The sequence below is a fragment of the Brachyhypopomus gauderio genome, unplaced genomic scaffold (assembly GCF_052324685.1).
Source record: "Brachyhypopomus gauderio isolate BG-103 unplaced genomic scaffold, BGAUD_0.2 sc168, whole genome shotgun sequence".
Lineage (NCBI taxonomy): Eukaryota > Metazoa > Chordata > Actinopteri > Gymnotiformes > Hypopomidae > Brachyhypopomus > Brachyhypopomus gauderio.
In genome coordinates, this window is record NW_027506989.1 from 19,967 (window position 1) to 35,230 (window position 15,264).

At 41.7% G+C, this 15,264-nt stretch overlaps 2 protein-coding genes across 3 annotated transcripts; both read left to right on the forward strand.

The window, feature by feature from the left end:
- Positions 1-3,398: 3,398 nt before the first annotated feature.
- LOC143501296 (left-right determination factor 2-like) lies at positions 3,399-4,950 on the forward strand. Its single transcript, XM_076994945.1, has 4 exons — positions 3,399-3,778; positions 3,865-4,108; positions 4,197-4,448; positions 4,542-4,950. The coding sequence occupies exons 1-4, from the start codon at positions 3,514-3,516 to the stop codon at positions 4,864-4,866; spliced, it is 1,086 nt and encodes a 361-aa protein (XP_076851060.1). The 5' UTR covers positions 3,399-3,513; the 3' UTR covers positions 4,867-4,950.
- A 675-nt stretch (positions 4,951-5,625) lies between these two features.
- LOC143501287 (jouberin-like) lies at positions 5,626-15,217 on the forward strand. 2 transcript variants are annotated; one of them, XM_076994923.1, is made up of 27 exons: positions 5,626-5,727; positions 6,160-6,212; positions 6,303-6,424; positions 6,633-7,177; positions 7,534-7,652; positions 7,760-7,943; positions 8,108-8,300; positions 8,397-8,492; positions 8,675-8,860; positions 8,969-9,109; positions 9,241-9,373; positions 9,570-9,693; positions 9,809-10,038; positions 10,124-10,230; positions 10,323-10,441; positions 10,746-10,876; positions 11,884-12,024; positions 12,230-12,417; positions 12,604-12,649; positions 13,270-13,307; positions 13,450-13,564; positions 13,698-13,753; positions 13,877-13,927; positions 14,094-14,256; positions 14,350-14,441; positions 14,682-14,761; positions 14,895-15,217. In XM_076994923.1, exons 2-27 carry the CDS (start codon positions 6,203-6,205, stop codon positions 15,049-15,051), a joined length of 3,567 nt encoding a protein of 1,188 aa, XP_076851038.1. In that variant the 5' UTR covers positions 5,626-5,727; positions 6,160-6,202; the 3' UTR covers positions 15,052-15,217. The 2 variants fall into 2 exon arrangements, with proteins under 2 accessions (XP_076851038.1, XP_076851039.1); XM_076994924.1 differs by lacking the exons at positions 13,698-13,753; positions 13,877-13,927; positions 14,094-14,256; ... (1 more) ...; positions 14,682-14,761; positions 14,895-15,217 and having other exon boundaries at positions 13,270-13,362.
- The last annotated feature ends 47 nt before the right edge of the window (positions 15,218-15,264 follow it).

A 15,264-nucleotide genomic window follows, 5' to 3' on the forward strand; every position in this document is an offset into this window, starting at 1 on the left:
CTTTGTCTAAATGTAGACCTGCGTCTTCATCTAAAAGTTCTGTAAGGTTCTGTAAGGTGGGCTTACACCAACCACAATGCATGACCAGATCCGTCGGTGAGGTAGACGCTTACCGTAGTTAAATCACCACGTGAGAGTTTCTAGTTCACATCAGCTAGTGAATTACAGCTGAACTCTACAAAAATCGAACTGAAATGGAAGAAAAATGTGGATTGGCTCTGGGTCTAAGCTTGAGAACCAATGAGCTAGAACACGTAGACACAGTAACCCACTTGTATAAGATAGTGTAGGGCAGGGGTGCTCATTACGTCGACCGGTCGATCGCGAAGGAAGTGTCGGTCGATCGCGAAGGAATGTGCGTAGATCGCGTCACATAAAATAGTAGTAGATGAATCGCACATCTGCACTGACGGTTGTATTTTGATTGACATTCACGGTAGCCAATCTCAACAAATCTCCACTCAACAAATTACGTTCGCCACCCCCCCCCCCGCTCAACATATTACGTTCGCCGCCCCCCCCCCCCCCCCGCTCAACAAATTACGTTCGCCGCCACCCCGGTAGATCTTTCTGACTTGGTCATCTTATAAGTAGCTCACAAGCTGAAAACTGTGGGCACCCCTGGTGTAGGGTGCACACAGTAACCCACTTACATAAGATGGTAGGAAAGAAAGAATTTTTAACATGCTGAATGAAATTTTTTTGTTCACTTTGTATAATGTAGAATACGTTTGAATGGTTCTAAAAACAGGTTAACGAACATTTAGTCTGAAGCTTTGAGGAGAGAAAATAAATTAAAAAGCCATTTTACTATTACTATTCTGTACCTCTGTATGTACTATGTAGCTGTATGTAGCAGAAAGAGTAGGAAGTAAATAAATAGTAAAAAAAAAAACAGCAGGTGCAATTATCTTAAAGAAAAACCTTATTAATCTGCTGCCGTTGCTGATGATTTTGATTATGATAATGTAACTGCGCCCACTGCTGGCCAAATTAGAGAGCTGACGTTCGACGAAGGCCTAGTTGATTTGCTTTGCAATTATATCGCAAATGCAATTCAAAACATATAATCGCACCCACATCTACTCTAAGTAATTAAATAGTTGTTGTAACAATACATGTTGCCGACTTTATTCCAATCTTTAAAGGTTTGTTGTAAGTCATTAAGTTTGTTACACTTGCTGACCTAGATTGTAATAATTGATTAATAGTCTACATGCTTTATTGAATAACCTGCCATAATTTACCGGATCTGTCTTTAATTATTGACATAGAAAATGGCTTTCACATTATCGTTTTGCAGAAATATAATATGAGTTCAATAGTTTCATATGTTCTATTCTCATAAAAGGGAATATTGGTGGCGCCCTGGTTGGAATGGTAGCCTCTAATGAACTAGTGTCTAGCCTGTAGTAGTTTCAATGAGCTGATTTTGTAATGCTAATAACCTACATGAACACCATCATTAACACTTAGCCTAATGTGTTTATTGTGGATTGCATTTTGATTTAAAGGATAAAAGAAAGAAAGGCACAGTAGTTATTTTTATCCAGCTGAGCTATTGTTTTCCACTCGGAGAACAGACGGACCATGTCTCCAGAATACATAAGCTAATAAAATGAAGGGAATTATTAAGGACGTTTTAGATGAACAACCAAGCTCATGTTAAAGGATGGCACTACATGTATGTTAAGATACAAATTAAAAAATGATTGAGATTAATGATCGAGATTTCTTAAACAGAAAAAGTATCTCGTGTCAAAAAAGAAAGAAATGTTTGCATTAACTGATCTCTTGCTTCAGCAATGATTCTTAAAACACTATAAAAACTACTACCCATCATTTCGTGTTTAATTTAAAAATGTTACCCAAGATAACGCTGCAACTTTAAGACTACCAATAAACACGTAACACTGAAAGACTTGTGCTCTGTTATAGGAGACCACAAGACATCAGAAACAAATACGTGCTTCTCTCATTCAATTAAGTTGTTAGACCACTGTTTTATTTAATTAGATTTGGGAACAGTCAGCTAAATCATATAGGTAGAATATAATGAATTGTATGTCTAGCCAGGAACATTAACTGTCCAGTGGCATCAAACACATGAACAACTCCATACAAGACTTCACTATGTGGAATGACCATGACAGTTCCTAGCTCATGTATTATTGGGCTCAACAAATACCACTGGGACATTTTACATATATGATTGTTGTCAGTGATGCTTAAAATGTATATGATTTATATGAAAGCTAGAAGACTACCTTAGCTACCTTAAAGAATGTAATGACTTGTACTTATTCTTCTTGAGACTCTTTGTATTTTTATATTGTTTTATATTTATTATATTGTACATGTTTAATTATTTTAATGTAAATTGTTTTAAGATGTTGTTCATTCTTATTCTGTGGTTTGGCAGCTACCTTGGCTAGGTCTCTCTTGTAAAAGAGATTTTGAATCTCAATGGGACGTCCTGGGTAAATAAAAATAAATAAATAAATAAAATGCACAAATAAATTTCACGTATTTATTTTTCTTTTTTTGGGGGGGGGGGGTGCACCATGTGTATTTTGTGTGTGTATTTATAATAATATGGTATATGATCGAAAATGAATTAGGCGTGTTAACCCAATTATACAATAATTATACCGTTCCACACTAATTTACATTTATTTAAAATACAGTCTTTTAAACCTATTTTATTGTGATTTCTTGATTGAATAATATCAATACTGATTTTTAAACTTTACACATTTTTTTCCCAAACAAGCTATCGTTAATAACATGATTAGCAAGTTGCATGGTGAGATAGCCTTTATTTAGTTAGTTGTCTGATATGATCTGTCATGGAGTTTGACTGTGTCCTTGGAGTCTGTCATCCTCCGGGAGCCTGTAAGGCAATACACAAGGAGGACTGAAGCCCACTTTGGTGCTGCTGGAGGGAAGCCTGACTGATCCAAACAGTGGAAACAGATAATAACCCTTTTAAGAAAACCCAATCCACATCTCTAAGTGCATGCTTAACTTCAGCCCTGTAAGAGATTGTCATTCCTGAATACACTTTAGTCTTTTAGTGTATTTCCAAATGCGCTGCTGTGTGAACACATTGCAGTAGAAATCTGTTTCAAACAATTCTGAAACAATTTTGACAACTGACAGACACACCAGACATTCAGTACACCAGAATAATGACATTATATGCCAGTTCTGTATACTAAACATGCACACTTCAACACACGTTAAAGTGTGGACTTTCATTGCGCCATTTCTGACTAATTTATGCAGATAGAAATTGCACGTTTTCGACGGAGAGACCTCATACCTGTAACGAGTCGCAATTAGCCACACAGATGCGCTGCGCCTTTGAAATGCATATGTCCTTTTAGGTCACCACCCCTCCGTGGCTGCAGCCGTCTAGACGTAACGTACAGCATGCAGCTCCATATAAAAGAGAGCCTGCGATCGTGTTTGGACTTCACTGGTGCAAGCGAGCCTGTTGCGTAAATAGACATGTCTCTCCTTATCCACCTGCTGGTGTGTGCTGCTATCATCTCCACAGTACTATGTTACAGTAGTGATAGTATGAAAGAGTCTGTCCTGCAAAAACTTGGACTAACGGAACTTCCCAAGATCCAGAAGAGCGACATGGAGAATCTGGTGGTTCCGCCTCACATCAAGAACAAGTATGTGTCTCTGTTGAAAATGCAGAACACGCGGCGGCGCAGATCACTGCCGAGTTTGGCGGGAATACTCAGGCGTATCCATGGCAACGCAGGTAAGTTCATTTCTGGAAACGAAAGGGAATCAGCTGGAGCCCGAATGGCGGCCAGAACTGTAATTGTTGCACTCTCTGTATTTAAGACATGACAGGGCAAGAGATGTACCCGGACATAACTCGCCAGCGCTTCGTATTTGACATGGAATCAAGACTACAAGCAAACACTGAGGTCACCATGGCTGAACTTAAACTTTATCAGACGGCTGCGCGTAAGATGCCAGTGGTGGAGAAGAAGAGGCACAGGGCGGTCACCAACGCTCGTGTGAGCGTGTACTGGGTGGAGGTGTTGGGGAACGGCTCCAATAAAACATCTCTTATAGACTCCAGGTAAGTACAAATAATCAAGCTTTAACAGCCACGTTCACGTTATCACGAACAATATCGAAACCTGATGTGTCTGTCCTGGTTTTGACAGGTTAGTGCCAGTACACCAGGCCGGCTGGAGGAACTTTGATGTGACCCAAGCAGTTCACCACTGGTCCAAGTCTCAGAAGAAAACACCCTTGTTTTTGGAGGTGTGGATCGAAGGAGAGAGACCTGGCAGTTATGCTGCTCAAATGGCAAAGCGAGTGCATTTCATTACGCAAAATGCATTAGTAAACACCCTGGACACGAGTTCAGGGACACCCGAGCTCGTTTTGTACACCCTAGACTTGGACGAATATGGGTAAGTACTGTTATTCAGTAAATAGAATAATAAGCAGTTACGTTTGAAACACATACACGATTCAGCATGTGAATAATTGCTTTATCTCCACAGGTCCTCGAGCGACTGCAACCGAGGTGGAGATAATATTATGTGCTGTCGTGAAGAGCATTATATAAACTTCCGAGAACTAACGTGGACGCAGTACTGGATCCTCGAGCCTGCTGGATATCAAGCTTTTAGATGTACAGGAGGATGCAAACAGCCTAAACGCAGTTATGGATATGGACAGAGGTCCTGCGCGGTCCTGGAGAGCGCACCACTGCCCGTTATGTATCTGGTGAAGAAAGGCGACCACACAGAAATAGAGGTGGCTCAATTTCCGGATATGATTGTTGAAAAGTGTGGATGCTCCATGGACAACATTTCTATAACGTGAACGTGGACCACTCTTAGTATTCAATTAAGCACTTACATGTCATATTTATGGTATTTTCTTGAAAACTTGCGTTGTATTGCATTATAAGGCACTATGTGTGATTCTTTTGAATATGCTTTTTGAAAATAAATTCATTTACGTTCACTTGAATAATTAGTTATGTTATCTGTTATGCAGGGTATTAGCCTACAAGATGCATACAATCATTTATATATAACCTACATGTATTTATGTAAACTTTTAAACGTTTCATTGGCTGGAAATTAATGACGAAATGGAATTTAATTGTGGTTAGACACCCTATAAATTCGTCTTTAAGTAGTTACAACACACGGATTAGTTCCATGCAAGTTAACACCATAATCGCCCACATTTACATACAAACGATCATACTTAAATACTTAAAGACGCAGAACACTCATTAACACCCGTGAACAACATAAACATTCAAACTGATATTTGAAGGAGGGAAAGAATTACTTCATGTAAAGCGCTACAGCCAGTGTTTTATTTTGGCCATGCACATATAACAATTGAGCATATTGCTTAATTTGAACTAATGTTAATTTATGCTTGTCATCTGTATATTTTTTAACGGTTGGATAATTAAACTTGGTGGAACTCGAACAATATTTGATCTGCGACTTCATATAGCCGCGTTTACCCGTATTTCCCAGCACGTCCCTATGCTCGTCCAGCAGAGGGCGCTGTAGTGACAGAAAACGAACCGGCGCGCTTTAATCTGCGCTCTGACGGAAACGTCAGACAAGAGGCAGGACCAAACGTTGTTTATTTTGGGATACCATCGCAACCCCTCATTGACTGGCGAAGCGTTTCCACAAGACTTAATTTACTTTTAGGGTAAGTAACCCACTTCATCTGAAAGTTCATCTTGATTTGTGACTACTGCAAAAAAAGCTTTTATATTGTATTCTTTGTTAAAGTTTACTTGGTAGCTTGCTAGCTAGCATGCTAGTTAGCTAGCTACGTGAGCGCAGTGATTCATTTACTGTGACCAGCTCAACATGAGCGCAGCACGAAAACAAGACTCGCGTTTCTACTGTAATGTTAACAGAAATCATTCATAAGTAGCTTATATGCTTATTTTGCATATCATTATATATGCGGTACTGTAGGTTAACTCGCTAGCTAATGTCAGTGACCTGGTTGATATACCCTAGTCTTACCCAGTCTAGCTATAACCCACTGTAGCTGTAGCTATGTTGGCTAGATAACGTTATTTTATCCAAGGCACTAGTATGTCCCAGAGACCGTATATGTTTTATGTTTTAGGGGTCTGTTTTATACAGAATGGTGTTTAACCAAGTTTTCGAGAATGCCGGCGGGTAAGGACTCTGAAACTCACACACACACACACACTTGTATACTCATACATAATGTGATCCTGCCTGATGATATAAAACACGTTTTTATAGGTCAAAGTGACGTGCGAGAAAAGACGAGAGCCCGTTTTGACGAGGTTTTGAAGAGATATACAAATCCTCCTGAGAAAAAGAAATCTAAACAGCGAGTTGACCAGTTGCAAGAGAATGTTGTGGTATGTAGCAGACACAAGCTATCAAATACATTTTCTGACAGAATTAGAGAAAGAGAGTGAATTTATAATACATGGTAGTGCGAGAATATATTGCAGATAATACATATATAATTATATATGTATTATCTGCAATATATTCTCAAGGGTAGGAGGTAAATACATTGTGATTACATTAGTCATTGCTCTTATTCTTTTAATTTCCTTGCAGCTTCAGACCATAAGGAAAAACTTAGATTTCAGTAACAACACTGGAGAAGATGAGACGGTTCTCAGTAACACATACAACCCTGCCCAGGCTAGCCCGAGGTTCAGTAAGAACAGGCGCAGAGAGGAGGAGGTGTCGGAGAAGGCCAACGTCGTTAGTAATGACGGCGAGGAGAAGCCCCCTCTCAAATCAGGGAAAAAGAAGAGTAAAAGAACATTGCCTCCACCGCCCACTTCCATTCAGGACGAAGAGGAGAATGACCGAAGTGTGCAGAGGTTCAGCACAGACTCGGGAAGGGAGAGAAGAGGCAAGAGAGGGAACAGAACAGAAGGAGATGGTGGAGGGCAGGTAGCAAGGAGCGAACCGGACCTCCTTCAGGAGTATCAACAGCAGATCTCGCAGGAAGAGGAGAGGGCTCAGAAGAAGGCAGCTCAGAAGAAGCATGGTGAAGAACTGCCCAAACATCAAGAAGCTCTGGTATTAAACAATGAAGTAGGAAAGAAGAAGAAGAAGAAAAAGAATCTGATAACAAACGAGGGAGATGAAAGGTAACTTTTCACTTCTAGGCAACATCAGCTCTGAGTGGGGCTGTGCTTGTTCTTTTGGGGGGATGCTGTGATTTATTATTGATTGCAGTTGAGAGATTATTGCATTTCAGCACTGTTTACAACATGTATGTTTACTCTTTTTATTGGTGACCCTGTATGAGCATTCAGAATATTCAGAGCAGTGCAGAACACGCAACTAAAGTGTTCAGTATTAGCATAGTCATATGATTATTACTGATAATATAATAATTCACTAACCATATATTTTCATTTAGTAGTCATTTCATGTGTATTCACCAGAAACAATATTTGGTATCTTCTGTTATTATATGACCTTTCATTGAAATACCACAAAGCCATTCTGAAGTAGCAGCAGACAAGACATCAAAGGAAAATGTTCAGAGTGATACTATAGAAGAGGACAAAGAAGATACAGCAAAACCCAAAAAGAAAATGAAGAAAAAAAGACAGGAAGGTATGATGTAACACCTAGTGTTAATCCTGACAACAGCTTCAATACAGAGAACAGAAGATCTCCATTAAAGTATGTATAATGATAGTGTTCTCTTTCCTGTGGTGAAGTAACGGCTGAAGAGAGTCAGGACGAGGTTGTGTCTCAGAGACGGGTCTTCGACGATAGCTTGGTGCTAGGTGTTTACGTTCACCGGACAGACCGACTGAAGACAGACTTTCTGGTCTCCCACCCCATGGTCAAACTCCATGTGGTGGACGAGATGACTGGACAATATGTCAAGAAAGAGGATGGGTAAAGATATGACATTATTTTGTTTTCTCAAAAAACACAAAACATTGACATTAAACAGACATTAAATTCATGTTTGTTTGCTATATTAAAAGAGCCATCAGTGTCATCCATCAGCATAATGCCCACCTGGTCCATATTCATAGTAATTTCTCTGTTCTCCTCAGCCATCGTCGAGTGTCTTCCTTCTATGAACAGGAGGACATCGAGCACATCCTTCCCATCATCACTCAGCCCTTTGACTTTAAGAAAAACAAATCCACAGTCCCAGAGTGGGAAGAGCAGATCATCTTCAATGAACGCTTCGCCTACTTCCTACAAGATGGTGGAGAGAGTCCTCGGGTGATCCTCTTTTTTGAGGTGAGTGTGTAGTTTTCTAACAGGTGGGTGCATTATTCATCTTTGGTGGTGCACATAAAGTATATGTGAAAACCAAAACAATCCTTCGTGTTGTAGATCCTTGATTTCATGAGCATGGACAAAGCGAGAGCAAATCCCTCTATTGATCAGCATGAACAAGGATTCCGCAAAATTGCTTGGGCTTTTTTAAAGGTACCACAAATTTCATATCAGATTTCAAAGGTTTCATCACAGGTTGATCATACTCGCACCAGTAAGTTTCCATGTTTACAGAAGCTTCACAATATTTTTGTGATTATACTATCTATAAAGGGAGGTTACCTACTGTTGCCTCCCTTATTTTCAGAGACATCCAAAAAGCTGTTTTTCATTAGCTTGTAGGGACAAATGGCACGCTGAACATCAACAGCAAACTGCGTCTCCAGCTGTACAGCTGTCCTCCTAGAGCAAAGAAGACCACAAAGACAGTTGAGGTGTTCCACTGGTGGTCAAACTGCCCTAGGAACAGATATGCCTCCACTCTTTATGTCACAGTGAAGGGGATCAAACTACCAGAACACGTGAGTCTAAATTCTTCATGCAAATGAATTATGTCCTTTCGGAAAAGCTTGTAGTTCAATTTGTGTGTCGGTTTCCCGGTTTCCACTTATCCTGACTTTGGTTTGCAGGTGGACCCTGGTATCCGCTCGATGATGGCTCTCCAGCAGGAGGGCGTCAGCACCACGTACAGTGACCCTGACCAGAAAACCTCTACCCTGCTGCCTGAAAAAAGACCGGAGCCTACAAGGTGGACTCGCATACCTGGACAGGTATTTCCTGACCAGTCAGTACCACCTTTGAAGACATTGCAAGCTCATAAAGGTCTTCAGACTTGTTGAACATCTCTTAAACCAAAACGAAGATCTCCAAAACGAACGAAAATAAGTTTGTGTTCTGGCAGGCGTGTCGCGTTCCCAACAAGCTGCTGCGGTCCCTCCGTGGAGGTCACATGGGCTGCTTTACTCTACGGTTCTCCCACGACGGGCTTGTACTGGCCGCTGCATGTGCAGACAGAGATGCCTTCCCCCTTGTAGGCAAGTTTCCTCCAGCCCCAATATGCCTCCTATTTGAACCTAGAACCTACTTATGTTTTAGGTCATCACCATCACAGTTATTCAGGTAGAAGCCTGGATTGGATATAGCGGCTATATTATGCAAATGTGTGGGTTTTTATTATCATTTTTAATTGAAATTTGATATGCTGACTCTAGTGTTTGTGTTTATCTCTAGTGTATGAGATACCTTCGGGTAAAGTTCTGGCATCTTTCCATGGTCACCTCAATATTGTGTATGATCTCTGCTGGACCAGAGATGACAGACGCTTAATCTCAGCATCCTCTGATGGAACAGTCAGGTAAATGCTCCCTTCACTGGTATTTTCAGTAGGTTTGCCCATCATCAGAAACTTAACATATGTGCATTTGAATTGGAATATATATAATATGATCATCTCTTTTCACTCTTCTCAGAGTATGGAACATGGAAAGGCTCCAGGGCCTTGCTGAGAAGATCCTCCCACACCCGTCGTTTGTATACTGTGTCCAGTGCCACCCGCATATGCAGAGCCTGGTGGTCACAGGCGGATATGATGGTCTGCTCCGGGTTTGGAATTTGGACATTAAGGATGTGAATGGACAACTCCTGCAAGAGTTTGAGGGGCATAAGACCTTTGTCAATGCATTGTGCTTTGACAGTGAAGGTAGATCATACATTACGTTTGTCCTCATTTTTGAGTATAACCAGAGGATTCAGGAAATCGTATTAACATGGTGGCTTTGACGCAGGGACCAGGATGTTTTCTGCAGACAGTGCCGGCCTGATTATTGTGTGGAATACTACAACTGAGCCTGGATCTCGCCATGGGCCAACATGGCATTGGAACATTGAGAAGGTCAGAACCATACTAATGCAGAGTTCTAACTGTTCAACAGCATCAGCGTCTACTAAAACATGAAATAACGCACATCAATCGTGTGTCCACAGCAAATCAGGGAGAGTGATCTGAATGGAATTCCCATCAGTTCGTTGGAAGTGCATCCAAATGGCAGACGTCTCCTTGTCCACGCCAAAGACAGTGTTCTGAGAGTGATGGATTTGAGAATGTAACTATCCGTTATCTATCTATTCTAATCAGGGAGTTGGGTCTAGTTTGAAACACTGCTTTGAACTTTTACTAAATATTTCTGGATCTAAAATCGAAATGGGATGGTTAAATATAACTCACAAAACATGAGTTTGGAAATTATGCATACTACATGTATCATATATGAAATTACCCCAAATAATCCATTTTCTGCAGCCTGAAACAGGTTCTTGTAAGACAAACATCAGATATTTGTGAACAAGAAGAGACTCTGTTGACCTGTCCTGTTTTATTTCACTTTGACTTTGTTATTGTTATTGTAGTCTCGCTGTAAAAAAGTACATAGGAGCCACAAACTACGCAGAGAGGATTAACAGCACCTTCTCACCATGTGGGGGCTTCATCTACTCAGGCAGTGAGGATGGACTTGCCTATGTGTGGAACACAGAGACAGGTTAGTGCCTGGCCCCCCACACACAGCCCTAACATGTGTGGAACACAGAGACAGGTTAGTGCCTGGCCCCCCACACACAGCCCTAATATGTGTGGAACACAGAGACAGGTTAGTGCCTGGCCCCCCACACACAGCCCTAATATGTGTGGAACACAGTCAGGTTAGTGCCTGTCCCCCCACACACAGCCCTAATATGTGTGGAACACAGAGACAGGTTAGTGCCTGGCCCCCCACACACAGCCCTAATATGTGTGGAACACAGAGACAGGTTAGTGCCTGGCCCCCCACACACAGCCCTAATATGTGTGGAACACAGAGACAGGTTAGTGCCTGTCCCCCCACACACAGCCCTAATATGTGTGGAACACAGAGACAGGTTAGTGCCTGGCCCCCCACACACAGCCCTAATATGTGTGGAACACAGAGACAGGTTAGTGCCTGGCCCCCCACACACAGCCCTAATATGTGTGGAACACAGAGACAGGTTAGTGCCTGGCCCCCCACACACAGCCCTAATATGTGTGGAACACAGAGACAGGTTAGTGCCTGGCCCCCCACACACAGCCCTAATATGTGTGGAACACAGAGACAGGTTAGTGCCTGGCCCCCCACACACAGCCCTAATATGTGTGGAACACAGAGACAGGTTAGTGCCTGGACCCCCACACACAGCCCTAATATGTGTGGAACACAGAGACAGGTTAGTGCCTGGCCCCCCACACACAGCCCTAATATGTGTGGAACACAGAGACAGGTTAGTGCCTGGCCCCCCACACACAGCCCTAATATGTGTGGAACACAGAGACAGGTTAGTGCCTGGCCCCCCACACACAGCCCTAATATGTGTGGAACACAGAGACAGGTTAGTGCCTGGCCCCTCACACACAGCCCTAACAGCCTTTATTATCATTTAAATAATCTGCTGTCAATTTTATTGTTTATTTTTATTGCATATAAGCATTTCCTGAAGGAAAAAAAACTTGTCTCTGCTCTCTAATCAAACACAGGTGATCAGGTGGCTGTATACTCAGAGCTTGGCTATCCAACGGCTCTCCGAGGCGTTGCTTACCATCCACATGAGCACATGGTGGCATTCTGTGCCTATGGGCAAAGCCAGCCGATTCACCTATATCTTTACGACCGGAAAGGTGAGTGCACGTAATGGCGGATAAGTAGGGGAAAGAGGTTTTAAATGTTGAAACATCCTGTTTGAAGCTTCACCTCTGTCAAAATGCAAACAGGTAAACACCCCTTGTGTATTTGGCTTGTATGAATGTGTGATGTGAGATAACAGATGCACAGGTGTAGTACACAGATGCACAGGTGTACTAAGCCTCGTTCTGGTGATTGCAGTTGCCCTGTTGGAGGTGGACGGGCTGAGAGGCCAGAGCAGGGCTGAGAGCGGGGACGGTAAAGCGATGCACCCCACTGGGGCGCTGCAGGTGCAGGACTCCTTGGCCTCTGGGATGGAGCGCTTTACCGGCACTGCACGCATGTCCCTCAAAATGCAGCGAGTGAGACAGACACTGGACTCTGTCCTGGTAAGAACACACACGTTTTAGTTTGGGCACAGTAAACAAACCTCCGTCTCCTGACTACAACCGAGACACTGTCACGTAAACTAATATTTTCTATGGGCCTTTTGAGGAAAATGATTAGCAGGTTCTCAAGTAATCGAGTGCAAAGTTTGATGAAACATGTATAATATGTTTGTTCTGTTGTTCTAGGAGACACATCGCAGTCTCTCTGGCATGGAGTACCTGGATGAACAGGGTAAGAGGTTCTGCATTGACCTTTCAGTTGTCTTTCATTGCCTGTTTGGTTATATTTTTATATGTACCATTTCTATTATTGTGAATTTGTATTATTATGATATGAATTTATCAATTGCTTTTCCAAATTCACCTGAAAAGTAATCAAATTTGTCTGGATAACAAATGACATGATATTTAGTATGATGCTTTATATTATAAAATACGGGCCATAGTTTATTCCCAAAGTTCCCAAAATATGGGAAGTAGTTTATTTTAAAATAATATTGTTTTTATGTATTCAAAAATAATTAGGTAAAAAATGCTGTTTGCATAACTTATGTGCCATAGTTTATATAGATGACAATTATTGCCAGAATAAGGACAGATTTGTCTTACTGGGAATCATAAAAAGATTGACCTTTTCTGGTCATATGCCTTACAGATCTTACATCCTCTTACAACTACTAGTGCTGGACTGTCTCAGGGGCTCCTTCCCAGTCTACACATTGTGATGCAACCCTGTTTCAATAGACCTAGTACTCAGTGTTCAATCGTGTACTGCTAAGGTGATGCCATCTGTACTGTCCCATGTAATACGATGTTTATTATTAACACACATTTCCCTTTTTTTAAATGAAGGAGTCATGAATGAGACAAGGAGGAGCCTAATCCAGCAGGCAAGTCGTCTAGATTAAACCAACAAATGAGTCCAAGATCTAATCGAAATCTAAAGTATGTTTGTGCACATTAGAATGAGTGAACACTCAGTACTGTGTAATGTGGAAGGGGATAAGGTGAAGAAGCTGTGCTGTGTTTCAGGGCCTGAACGTATTCCTCCCTCCGCCGCCTCTCCTGTCTCCTCACTCCAAGCTCCAGACGGCCGGCTCACTCAGTGCCCATCTGATTCCTCAAGCCACACTCGGCTCACAAACATGTATGCAAAGCTCCTGTCATTAGTACTACACACAGTCTCCACAGAACATTTACTGCGTATTGCACAGATGGAGATGAGCACAACTTCTTAGATCTGTGTTTTCAAGGACTATTCCTGTGCCCCCCCCCCACAGTTGGCCACAGTGCTTTCGGACAGGCCATCAGAGGTCTTCCATCCCTACAGCAAAGGGTATAGTTTGATTATTTTTAGTACTTTTACTATTTTTACTACTATATTTTCTCACTGGGTTTTTGTATACTGTTGTGGAAAGATTACTACCTTCTTAATGGCAGATTCTGTTAATTTGCCTAGAGCCTTCAAGATCAGGAGGTTCCTGTACAAGCAGTGGCTGACCTTGCACAGGTGCATCAAACAATGCTCTGGAGCTTTGTGATATCATTTATTAATGGGTTATATTTCCATGTACTTTTGTACTCTCTGAATGTTTTTTTTCCCTGATGACCTGTAATGTGGCACTCTCGTTTAAACCAATAACCATTGGTTTAATGGTTATCGGTTCCTCCTCCAGGTTGTGTCTCTGTACGACTATAGAGCCAATCGGTCTGATGAGCTCACATTTCACCGTGGTGAAGTGATCCACGTGTTGTACAAGGACAATGACAGCTGGTGGTTTGGGTGCTTGGCCAGTGGACAGAAGGGTTATTTCCCAACTGCCTACGTTGCAGAGGAAAGTGCGTAGAGCGTCTTTGGTAACTTGAGTTCCAGATGAAGCTGGAGATTCAGTTTGTACTGCATTCAAAGTATTTCCTCCCTCTCCCATACAGATTGTTCTGACGAAGAGCCCTCACAGCCTATAGAGGCTCAACCCAGACCCTCAGACCCTCAAAGAAGTCTAGGAGTTGACCGACCTGCCAAGGTAACGTTGTTACTCCTGTTCCTGTGTTGCTATCAGCATCAGCACTATGAAAAATTATTTTTCCAGTATTCTGTTTTTGTTTCCAACGTTTACCACATGATTTGGTTCATTTATTCATAGATTTCATAGCATTCTTGTGCTGTGAAATCCCACTGTATAAGTGATCCAACAACTAATTATTGAGCTCCTTCTAAGTAAAAGAAAACAGGTGTAGTAAATCCTCCTGTTGCCCCCCCCCAGCTGTCTGCTGCTATCAGTGCCACCGGGGAGCTCAGGATAATTTCTGAGCAGGACACGGACGTGGAGGCTCCCTCTGCCAAGTACGGCACTGCCACCTCCAGAACACATAATTATATATATATATATACACACTTATCTTTCTCCTTCAAGCTCAGGAAGGTACTATAAGATATTGCTCACAGTTTGTTCTATCCTCTTTATTACTCTTGATAGAATGAAAAAGAAGAAGAAAAAGGTGAAGAAAAGTGAGATCTCTTGTGATCTTCCTCAGAGAGCATTATCAGATCATATATCAGAAGCTTCTCAAGCATCTACCAGAAAAAAGAGACCTCTTCCAAGGTTAGGGGCCATTAGTGGGATGACTGACTGAAACACTACCAGTCAGAGATAAAGGGGTAGTGTCAGATTGAGCTGATCTTCAGTACTGAGAATAAGCGTGATATGCATTACAGTCAGTGATGTGGTCTTCCTATATTTTTGTAGGCAAACCTTATATACGAAAGTGTTTTGTAATTTTATAATGGATATTTTAACAGCTAGTTTTGCAATGTTATTTATAATGTTTATTAGATATCTTAATTTT

Bases quoted from the DNA above. Each gene is read 5' to 3' on its own strand.
- LOC143501287 (XM_076994923.1), top strand. The intron at 13,928-14,093 runs GTGCATCAAACA...TTCCTCCTCCAG, and splicing joins CAGTGGCTGACCTTGCACAG to GTTGTGTCTCTGTACGACTA. The intron at 14,257-14,349 runs GTGCGTAGAGCG...TCTCCCATACAG, and splicing joins TGCCTACGTTGCAGAGGAAA to ATTGTTCTGACGAAGAGCCC.
- LOC143501296 (XM_076994945.1), top strand. From the start codon at position 3,514: ATGTCTCTCCTTATCCACCTGCTGGTGTGTGCTGCTATCATCTCCACA. The intron at 3,779-3,864 runs GTAAGTTCATTT...TCTGTATTTAAG, and splicing joins GCGTATCCATGGCAACGCAG to ACATGACAGGGCAAGAGATG. The intron at 4,109-4,196 runs GTAAGTACAAAT...TGGTTTTGACAG, and splicing joins ACATCTCTTATAGACTCCAG to GTTAGTGCCAGTACACCAGG.